Raw genomic sequence first — 11,550 nt, 5'->3', positions numbered from 1 at the left:
TGTATCATTCCACTTTTACCCTTCTATCTGATATAGTTGACTGGTTAGTAGACTTGTTCATGGGCTGGGTTCAAGCCATGCTTTGTAAAAATTTAAATGATCCCGGCCCATGAACAGGTCTACTAGCTAGGGGTGCAATTTAGGTGGGTCAAGTTGAGATTTCGCTAGAATTTGGATGGACTTAGCAAAAATATATATATATGGGCGATGTAGGTAAAAGATTAATTGGGGCACACAATTTGCTATCCAACCTCTAGCACTGTTGTTGCTGATTCCCATCTATGTGTAAAAGAAAATACTGTCTTAATGACCACACAAGATGCCAACTGGTTAGTTGGTAAGGCCTGTTGAATTCCCATCTGCACCAGGGATGGGAATGGGCTACCTTCCCTTGACATTTATTCTTTTCATATTGTCTCAATCCCAAAATCACATCCACTAGGTACACAGACTTTATATAAAAAAAGAAAAAGAAAAAACAGAGAATCCTTAATGGTGAGAGAATCCCCCATTAGGTGCAAACTCTAAAATGAAAGTATTGTCATATTCTATTTTGTTTGAAGCAAAAAGGTTAGTTCCTTCTACATCCATCGTTAAATTATTACTGCTTAATCACTTCTTACTACTTGTAATACCCATGCCCTTTTTGATGTGTACATTGGCCTTTTTGTTAGGGGTATTGTCGAACAGGTGATCTTTCATGCACATAAGTATAATTAAACCATCTTAATTGATTTGCTCTCATTTTTGTCACCATCTGTGTACCCGTGTAGGCATGCAATCGGCCTGAACTTGCCGATTCCCATTACCATCCAAATAGGGCTACAACTTGGGTGGGTTAAGGTTGATTTTTTGTCAAAATTTGAATGGACTTGATCCAGTGACAGTTTAAAATAGTGTAAAATGTTAACTCTATCCAATTGCCCTAAACTTGTTGACTCATAGGAGTGGATTCGAACCGAGCTGAATAGTACAAGGCTTGATCTCGGCTCTCCAAGGTTATATAAGACTTGAGCTCGATTTGAGAAAAAATATTTTATAAAAATATAAAATTATATATATATATATAAATAATTTTATATTAGGCTCGAACTTGGCTCAAAGCTGATTGTGAAAGGTTATCTCTTATGCCTGAAACACCACTAATCGTGAATCATGATTTGCCTCCTATTTTGGTTATTGTATTTTTCCTTTTCTTCACGGTAAGCTAGATGAATCACAAAAGGTTTTAGAATGTCAAGACCAATAACATTGGAAGTGATGTATGAGATGTTTGATACTTCGATTAATATTGTCTAGTGCTAAATAACTTTAGGCTTATTGTGGTAGCATCTGGGATCATTTTAGTTAGGATTTGAGTGCAATTGAGTCCGAGTTCTTAGCTAATCTGTGTAGTCGAGTGTGCTTTTAGACCTCATTGTTTGGTGATTTGTTTTTTACTTAAATGGTAGCTTAAGGAGATGCTTTAAAGCCTGAGGATTAAAAATGTCATTTGAGACAAATTGGAGGAAAACAGACCATGACAAAGATTCTTTCATCTTTGTTATCAACACACCCCTTTCCTGTTGGCTTTGCACGTACTTCACACTTCAAGTAAGAAAATCAGTAAAGCTATGTTACTCTAAGTTACCAGACCATAGAGCAAGAGTGGGAGTGAAAGAGAATGCATGGGTGCGGGAAGCCTAAATGTAAAATTCTCTAAGAGTTGTAGTGCTATCAAAACAGTACTCGTACATACAGAGATTTTCTGAAACATAAGTACATAACGACTCCTTTATTAATGAAGTGGCATTATATATAAACAATGTTACAGTTATTTGAATAAACACAAATGGCATACTTCATAAATCATAAGAAGGCAGCATATTTGTATCATTAGGTTTTTTTTTATTCTACATCTCTAGCACCATTGTAAGGGGGTATTCTACAACATAAGTGGTTTTGTTTTTGAAAGCAAAAACAACTTCCACATCAGCAAAATTATAATGCTTTTGCTGTGTGTCAGTTGTTTTTGTTTTCAAAATCAAAACCAACTATGTTGTCGAACACCTGTGTAGTGTGTGTTGTGTGGTGTTTGTTGAATCATATTTCATTAAAGAGTTAAACAGAACTATACGCCTCAAGTTTCAGCCAAGTGGATGAATCATTCATAAACAGAAATAAATTCATACTTCAGCCATTAGATGATGAAATATATACCTCATGGCTCACAACTGCATTCTACCACATCACATATGTAAGGTCACCAAGGAAGAGATTAAATTGGTTAGGTTGGCATTACTGATAAAGATGATTTAACTAGATTGGAAGGTGAATGGTAAACGATTGACTATTTTAGTTTCCAAGGCAGGTGTATAATATGCAAGAAACACATAATAATGAGATAAGAGTATAAATACCGATAAAAATTATTTGACCAGATAGGAAGGTGATTAGGTGAATGGTAAACAGTTGACTATTTCAGGTTCAAAGACAGGTGCAAAATATGCAACAAATGCACAAAAATGAGATAAGACTATAAATAATATGCTGTATCAGATAGAAAGAAAGAAAGATCCTGTCTGTACTGAGAATTCAAGCTTGCTGCAGCAACTTGTGTGTTTGGTCGAACACTAACAAAATGAGAAAAAAAAAAAAAAGCGAAGAGTAGATGTATATGAAGTAATATAAATGATTTGATGTAGATGTTCCTATGTTATTTCGTAATTCACAGTATAAAAATTATAAAATACATGAAAAAATTAATTGCCTAGGTATGTGCCTTAATATATATGGCTGGGTGTTTGGTTGAAGCAACCCCACATAAACACTGAGAGTGATCTTGACAACTATGCATATAAGATTCCATTATCATTATTAAAAATATGCTTTAGCAAAATATTTTCCTACTTATACATATATGAAAAATATTGGAAAAGAATCAAGAAATTAGAGAGAAGTGCCTAGCTAGAATAAATAGATGAATCCACTTTTCTAGCCATTTTTTCTGCATCTTTCTCCTCTCCATTATACGTTGACATGCAATCCTGCTAATTTTTTTTTCTTTCTATTGAAGCCCATACAACATTTTACACCTTAGGAAGCTCTGAGGCTATATGGTAGCATGTTCATAGTAGTTTGCCTTTGATATTTACAGTATTTTATACATTAGGAAGCTCTTAGTTTGATGACCTGGTTTCGACACAGCTTATTCTGACTTTTGCAATTTGTTTCAGCAAGGGAAGATCAATGAAGCATACAAGAAACTACAAGATGGTTGGTTAAGCAATGGAGACAAGGTTCCACCTGCTGAGTTTGCAAAGGTAGTTTTCTCTCTTATAATCCTTCAGCTTCCAGATTTCCTTAAATGCACTTCTAAGATATCTCATAGTTGGCTTTTACACATACTATTTGAAGGGGTGTGTAACTCCCACTTCTGTTTATGTATTTAGTCAGTAAATAGATCAAAATGCATCGAGAATGTGAAAAAGAGTGGCAGAGACATTGTTTATAGAGTCTCATGGCTTATGAATGGGTTTGAAGCTCCCATAACTTGCCGCCTGTCCCATGTTTCAACCATTGGTACTCAGCATTGGATGGCCTTACCTAGATCAACTGGAAAAAAACTATGCGAATAATTACAAACCTCTGGTTTTATTTCATTCGATTGGATGGTGGGGAGAAATTTCTCATGAAGTTAGAAAGCAAGTCTACAAGTAATTCCAAAATCAGATAGCTAAAAATCATTGCTTTTAGTTGGGACCCATTTAATAATAAATGGGCCTGATTCTTTGAAACATTGGATGGGTGTCATGGGGGCAGGGGATACCCATCTACAGAGTACCATGTCCAGAGATCCAAAGATGATCCCCATATCTAAAATGGACAATTGAGTTGATAGGGCGTGCTTTCCCCCACAGAAAGAAGATATTATATGTTACATTAGGCTGCTTCTAATTATTTGAAGATCTTGACTCTAGTTCCTTCAAACTCACAAAATCAAAATGCTTTACAGGAGACCGATCTGCTCCTCACACCAACCTCACACGCACATCATACCATGCATTGGAACATTTCCGATACTTTTAAGTTATTATTCACGGGAGATGTTCCCAATGCACGGTGGATGTGCCTGTGAGGCGCACATGTGTGAGGAGCAGATCCCATTCTGCTTTACAGACAATTCAAATTAGAATATCTAATTCAATAGTCAATTGATGTTCATTTTCAGCCTTGACTTGGCAACACTTATGTCCAATTTAAGCTCCTGCTCATTATCTTTTCCCGTTTTTAGCTAGCTTCTGAATATTCAGAATGTCCATCTGGCAAGAAAGGTGGAGACCTTGGATGGTTTCCCAGAGGAAAGATGGCAGGTCCATTTCAAGATGTCGCTTTCAGCACCTGTTGGAGCTACCAGTGCACCATTCAAGTCAACGTATGTATTTGCCATTCCCAGTTAAATAATTTTGAAGTAGGTCATTTTTCTTGAAGGAATAATTGCGTTCTACAATTACCAAATCAACCATATTTTTCAATTTCTACAATCTTTGTTTCTAAGAAAGCATGTTAATTGTCCTCTCAGTCTAAGTCTCTAAGATCCATATTTTTCAAGTTGATCATATTTTTCCAACTATTATAAAAAAAAGACCGTATTTCAAAAACATAATATTCCATATTTTGTGCAATCTTTCTCTAAGAAAACATGGTGATCAAGCTAAGGTCCTTCCCCCCTCCCCAAACAACTATTTTTTTTTTTCTTATTGTTAGATAAAGACCTTATTCTTCAAACAATAATAGGCAGTCTTGAGAAGTGAACGGTTGAATATGGATTTGTCTGTATATTTGGATGGGATGCTATTTCTAGGTTCAATGGAGATTAAATTTTGAAATTTCTGTAAGGCCATTTTACTCGACTTGTTAACATGTTTTTGTTGTTGTTGGAAAATGATGCAGGCACGGGTACCACATAATCTTATGTAAAAGGGAGGAAGAACTAATGGAACATACTTAATAGTCCAAAATGTTTGGTTTCAAATAATGGTTGACATTGTGTTTGAAATCTCACTGATGGGAGGTCTCCATTTGCCCCCTTCCTAGTAAATTTTGCTGATGTATCAGGAATAAATCTGTGGTGTTTGTTTTACTTCTATAGTTTTATTTTAACAGAATGCTGTGTTAAAAAGACCGAAAAAAAAGGAGAGCATATGAAAGTATGAATCTTGACTCCCTCTTCTCTTTATAGCATTGTTTGCCTCTTAGAAAATCATCATAGAGCATCCTATAATCCCATGCGCATCGAATTTGAGAGCCCTCTGTTCCATTTTGCATGATCATATCCTTTTTTCATGGAACAAGCCAGAGGCAAAAAGATCTTTTCTTTGGCCCCGTTTACCAGTAAATAAGTTTGGGAAAGTTGGTCAATGTCTATCTTTTTCTATAGACCAACTTTACAATGTTCTTTTTGCATTTAGTAAGCCCCATGGTAAAATAAGCTCCATTTCCCCAAATAAAACTTACCCATTTTGTAGGTGGGTACCTGGGGAAAATTTTATGAAGTTTAATAGAACAACTTTAGCCATTTTTATATTAGCTTTTTATGGATAAAAATGCCATTATGTTACTGGGAATCTTGGGAATCCAAAGAACTCCCGTACAAAGTGAGCAATGGGGTTGTTGAGAACTGCAAGAGTAAACTCACGGTCATCGAGAGGACCAGAAGACCTGCCAGACTGGTGAGCTAAATATTGCAAGGCCAATGACAAATGATCCGAAACCATGGAATGTTAACTTGGCTCGGTGAAACCAACTGAACACATTTGAAATGCTAAACTGCAGCTCAAGGAACTCAAATCAAAACCCAGGTGGGATTTATTAAAAGAATTTAATGAACCACGTTAACCTAAAAGTCTACAATGCAAAGGAAAAGAGTAGCAAAAATAAACAAATAAAAAAGAATAAGAACTGTTACATTGTGAGATCTCTAATAGCAACAATGACTAGACAAAGAAAAACACAAGTACCAGCAGAATTGCTGATGCTATTAGTGAAGGCGCAAGGGAAGAAGACAGTGAGATCTGAATGGTGAAGTTACAATTCCCTTGTGAAGCGTTCTGTGTCGTCACCATGGCCAAACCTTGGAAATTACAGCTCAAATCTTGCTGGTTCTGAGCTTGGTAATACATGTTAAATGCAAAAGAAGCATTCCCCTGAGTATCCAAGTTGCCACAAGATGACCCATAGCCAAGTGCAGTGCAATCAGAGTGGGTGCAAGCAAAATTAATGTTCTCTCCAAGTTTGCTCAGGTCCTTGGCATTTGGATTGAGGACACACCATCTTTGAGGTAGATATTTCACGTTCTTTGCTGCCACGAGAAAAGTATTTTGGCCCTGACCTGAGAGATCCATTTGGTATTTGGGCTGCCCATCATATCTGAAGATTCCCCAATGGCGTTCAAAGTTCCCAGGAGCAATGCTCTTGGCATCTTCGTCAATCAGGCCAAACAAGTAAACTTCCAGGTACCCAGGTCGTAAAGGAGTGCCTTTGTTAGCTGCAAGTCGAGGTAAGAGACCATTATAAAACCTCTGAGCCAGACCCACATTGGCATTCTTATCTCCGTCTGTAGGCCAACCCACCTCCCCAACCAAAATGGGCATGTCTCCAAATCCCACAGCCTTGAGAGCTGAAACCAACGTATCAAAGTTGGCATCAAAAACATTGTTGTACTGTATCCCATTATCAAGTAGAGGGTTTGGTGTCCCATCAAAGAAGGCAAAATCCAGGGGGAAGTTTTCGTTGGCATAGAGACTTAGGAAAGGGTATATGTTGACAGTGAAGGGAGCATTATTCTTGTTAAGGAACTGCACAATCTGAGTCATGAGGTCGCTGATATCAGATCTAAATCTTCCAGCAGAAGGGACACTATTATCAGAAGGTGAATTATAGACATCAGCATTTAAAGGTACAGTAGCCTTTATGCTGTCTCCATGGCCAGCCTCATTCAGTGCATCCTGGATGTTCTGAAGAGCAGGGAAAGTGACATTCAAAAATGAATTGTTGTATGAGGCGAGAAATGGCTCATTCCCCACAGCCACATACCTGCCAAAATAAAACAGAAAGTTGAAACATGAAATAACTAGTTAATGCATTAGAGTGAAAAGATAGAGAATAATAGTTATCTTTATATCATTTGTGGTGTATGCCAATCAATTCAGGAAGACTAACTTGTAAATAAAAGGAAACAGCAGAGAAAATATACCAATCAAGTTAGTCCAGTAGACATTAAACTTACAGAATCTAAATTTTCATTCTATATTGTTAATTTGTAGTAGATGGTCTTCCAACTTCCACTTGATGTTTTCTAGCCCAAGTTGGACTGTGTTCTGTGTAACATAAATTGATAATTTCCACATTCCATAATGAATCTTATATACATTGCAATAATCAGAACCACATTTTAATAGTCTTAAGTAACTTTGGAATTATCAAAATCCTCCATTTGACCTTATTCTAAAGTTTTATCTAAGCATCAATGAAACTTCCAAATATTTAAGTTAAAAAAGAAAAAAAAAACTTGGAGCCAATTTTTGACTAATGAGTTTCATTAGTTTCCAATAACATTTGTATTCACAATGTCCTAATATATGGTGGAAATGAATTTATTTTCTTAAGGAAAATCCTAAAATTACTACCATAACAACTGGAAATGGTTGCTTTACAATCTAATCTCAGGTCGAATATAAAACCAAATGAAATCATTTTATTCCAGGTAGTTTCCAAATGCTTTATTACTGAATTAAGTCTTCTCCATCTACCAGTTTAGTACTTTAGTTATAATCTATTTACTTTCTCAAAGTTCAGAAATGATTTGTAACTTTGTTGTATGATGGAGATGGAAATATCCACCTATAGTCCCTTTTTAAGTCATTTCAGATCAACATCATAATCATCTAAGCGTTGTCCCAACTATATGGGATCAGCTACATGAATCTTATTTTGCCATTCTGTTCATTTTGTGTCATATCCGTTGTTAAGCTATGGGCCATTAAATCATTTCTCACCACATAAGTTGTTCCCTATCTATGAGCAAGATCATTGTAGTTTCTTTATTCAATGAAGAAACTTTGAAAATATACAGTTTATGGTAATTGGTATCAGTATATTTGCAAATAATGAACAAGATAGCTAGTGGAAAATTTTCCTTTTCTTGTTTATCTAAAGATTTTCTCATATGCTACTTCTATTAATAGACAACATATCAAAAAACCAATGTATATATGCAAGCATATAGATCTCCTGGCACATCAGTATTTTCATGATTACAGTGAGAGAATGTTCTATACATTCTTGCAAAAGAATAGAAAACCAAACATGTGTTCTTTAGTTTCTATGCACTAATGTGGATACTCATTTTTCAAGTAAGTTGAGTTTAGCTGAATTATCAAAAAAAAAAAAAAAACCGTCCTTTTCACCTCATATGGTTTTCGGTGAAATTTGCACATGCTGAAGCACGGACCTGGATTCAAAACCCACCAATATTATGTATACCCCAGTAGATACATTTAATATGCCAGTTAGAAGTAGGCTGCTGCTGCCCCAAGAGAAAAGTCACTTAAAATCTTAAGGCTTGGTGCATGGAGAGCAAAAATTGAAGGATAAATTTCATTTTTTCTCAAACAGGGTCAGAAGAAATTTAACATTCTAGATGAAACATTTCTTCCAGCAGTATCTATAAAAACCATTGAATTTCGCAATTGACTTCAAGAGTTTTTCAAAGCAAACCCATTTGAATTTGAAAACCATTAAAAATTCCAAGATCTCCTCCATCAACCAGATACTAAAAGAAGCTGCAGAATTAATCCACATATGGTGTTCAAATTATGGACCACAAACTATGGAGAAAGATGCATTGAGGGAGCAATTACATTCCACCAGGTAATTGCCTTAAATAATGCATCACATAATATTCAATTTTCAAGAATTTTTGGTGCTTCGACCAGGAAATTAAGGGATTGGAATCCCATATGCAAAACCTTTGGTGGTTTATAGGGGTTCCGAATACTTTCAATCGGAGAGGGTCAACTATTGATTGTTAGAATGACGAAGATGGGATTTGGTCCCCTATGGGTTCTGAATCCAGATTTGTGCCCTCGACATACACATAATTTGTTAACTCATCCAGCAACAAAATATTTTACATTATGGGGCAGAAGAACAGACAGAAAACAATCAAAACCAAGAAAATGCGGAGCATGACATTAATGGAGCTGAATTCTATTATAGTATACATCCAGAAGCTTATTAAAACAAAAAAAAAAAAGAGAACAAAAATAAGTAGAAACAGTAACTACTACCAGATATAATGCTATGAACCATGTAAATTGAAAAACTTAAACAGAAAAGCCTGTCTTGTTTAAAACGGAAGCTACAAACGCAAATGAAATTGTTCCGGATTCAACAAAAGGGAAAAATAGTCAAAGGAGAAAAAAATAAAAAATAGTAGAAATCTCACTTGATGTTTACTCCTCCATTGAAAAGATAACGAGTGATGTTTCTCTTAACCCAATCTTTAGCTCTGCCGTAGTCGTTCATCACCGCAAGCTGATCATTTGGAATGGCAACCATCACTTCAATCTCGGTCCCAGCCAACGCGACTCGGTATCCCAGACGCTATAGCCTAAAGTTGGTTTCTGAAAAGCTGAATTGAAAGGACCAATCTTTAATGCTGACATTCAATTCAACAAGAAAACGGAGAACGACAATGCCCACCACCAAAACCGGTGTAAAAGATCGATTTCGGAGAGTGGGTTCTCAGACAGATCCCGAAAAAATCTCAACTATCAAGATAGGAAGGATAATAACCAGAAAACAGCAAGAAAGCCAAAGGTTGGTATTAAACCCAAAGTCCCAGACTTTCAATAATGTATTCTTCCTATAAGGCTATAGCAAATGCGAAACAGAAATGCTAAACCAGACGACGACGAAGAAGAAAATACCACAGACAAACCAACGCAGAGGAAACCACCGTTTTGAGACGAAGAAGTCAGCAGCGGAGTTGGTCAGGAGAGCCGGATTTTGCTAGGTGCGTTTGAACTTTGAACCTTTTTTTTTTTTAAATGTAAGAATGGAACAGTGGGGAGGCCGAGATTGAAAATCCGAAGAAGAGATAAAGCAACGGGGCAGTGAGCTCCTTGTTATTATCTTTTGGGCTTCCTTTGTTATCTCTCAAGTCTCAAATCTCTGATTTTGGAAAGAAGAGAGAGAGTGAGAGAGTCGAACAGAAACGGACAGTTGCTTACTTGTCTCTGAAAAGCTTGAAAAACTTACGCATGTTGCACGTTTGACGGAAGGGCCTCGAGAAAACGGCGAATCGAATGTCAACCAAGGGCATTTTTGACTTTTAATACGTATCTCCTAGCTGACTAGCTCCACCCTCCACGGTGGCGCGACTCTGAGCAATAGAATATTGATAAAGTAGGTGGAAAGTTGAATTTCAAAGAGGTTATGTATCAAAAACGTGAGTCGTTTGGTCACTTTATTACGGAATTGAGCTTTGATATTGTTGTTGATCTGGACGGCCTTGAACGGTCCACTTAAACTCTAGAATAGATCAGATGGTTAAAAAATCATCATGGGCCCCATGCTGATGTCTAATCCTGCCGATGTTTCGATAGTTCCATTCATGGCGGTTGGTGGGTAGCTGATAATGGGGAGGGGAGAAAGGCTTGGATCTTCGCTGTTTGCGTGTCAATGTGTCATGTATATGAATGTATGAAACTTCAAAATCAGCCCAGGATGTATTTTTTACCCAAACAGCTAAACTTATCAAACCAAAATCGTATTAATATTGTATTCTGTTTTCTGGGTAATCTCAATTTCTAGGGAAGATAGATTCCAGTCTTTCAGTTTGAAGTTTGGATCGTTTGTAGAATCGTCCTTGGTAGAAGCTTCCCCAACTCTCTATCTGTGAACCAGATCCAGATGTACAAGTTAAGAACACGGTTTTAAGATACTAAACCTCAAGCTTGGTCAATTAGTACCTTGTCTCTTGTTTATAATTTCTTCCAGCGTCAAAGACAACATGAAGCAGCGAATGTTGTTGGATTGATTCGCTTCATAGAAAGGATTTGGAATTGGGTTTGTCGGTCGGATTGCAATTCATGAAATTGGAATTAGATAAGATGAATGTCTAGATGTTTAGAGAGAGAGAGAGAGAGAGAGGGAGGGGGGGGGGGGGGGGGGGGGGGAGAATTCCTATTTGCTATGTCAACCAAAACCATGCACCAAATGCTTGGACTTGGAATTGGTTCCGATTCTAATTCCAAACAATACCATGAACCTGGCTTATTTAAGAACGATCCCTTGCAGGAGCTGAAAAAAAGTAAAAAAAACGGGGATTTAAACTTTTTTGTACGTATCGCCAACCATTCGCAACCCATAAAGAATCATGTAAAAACGTATGATATAGTTGGTCCCAGTGTCCCCCACATTACATACACATCTAGACGTAGTGAACAGAAAGTGCGGTTGACCATGCAGTCCCAATGCAGCGAGCGCTCTTATTTGATCAAATTA

General features: G+C 36.8%; 1 protein-coding gene across 1 annotated transcript; it reads right to left on the bottom strand.

Moving 5' to 3' along the window:
* Nucleotides 1-5,815: 5,815 nt before the first annotated feature.
* Nucleotides 5,816-9,626, bottom strand: LOC148844481 (glucan endo-1,3-beta-glucosidase 8-like). The gene is made up of 2 exons (XM_088953421.1): nt 9,488-9,626; nt 5,816-7,074 (listed from the first exon to the last, which is right to left on the bottom strand). Exons 1-2 carry the CDS (start codon nt 9,598-9,600, stop codon nt 5,976-5,978), a joined length of 1,212 nt encoding a protein of 403 aa, XP_088809547.1. The 5' UTR covers nt 9,601-9,626; the 3' UTR covers nt 5,816-5,975.
* Nucleotides 9,627-11,550: the final 1,924 nt, after the last annotated feature.

Source organism: Nelumbo lutea, chromosome 7 (assembly GCF_056320005.1).
Source record: "Nelumbo lutea isolate HS-2025 chromosome 7, American lotus-T2T, whole genome shotgun sequence".
NCBI classification, from domain to species: domain Eukaryota; kingdom Viridiplantae; phylum Streptophyta; class Magnoliopsida; order Proteales; family Nelumbonaceae; genus Nelumbo; species Nelumbo lutea.
Note: the sequence above shows the minus strand (reverse complement) of the source record. Positions and strands in the feature narration are given on the sequence as shown.

What these genes read in the sequence shown, in the direction of transcription:
- LOC148844481 (XM_088953421.1), bottom strand. Translation starts at nt 9,600, where the DNA reads ATGGTTGCCATTCCAAATGATCAGCTTGCGGTGATGAACGACTACGGC. An exon ending in AATGGAGGAGTAAACATCAA is followed by an intron (nt 7,075 to 9,487) that starts GTGAGATTTCTA and finishes TTATTTTGGCAG; the next exon opens with GTATGTGGCTGTGGGGAATG.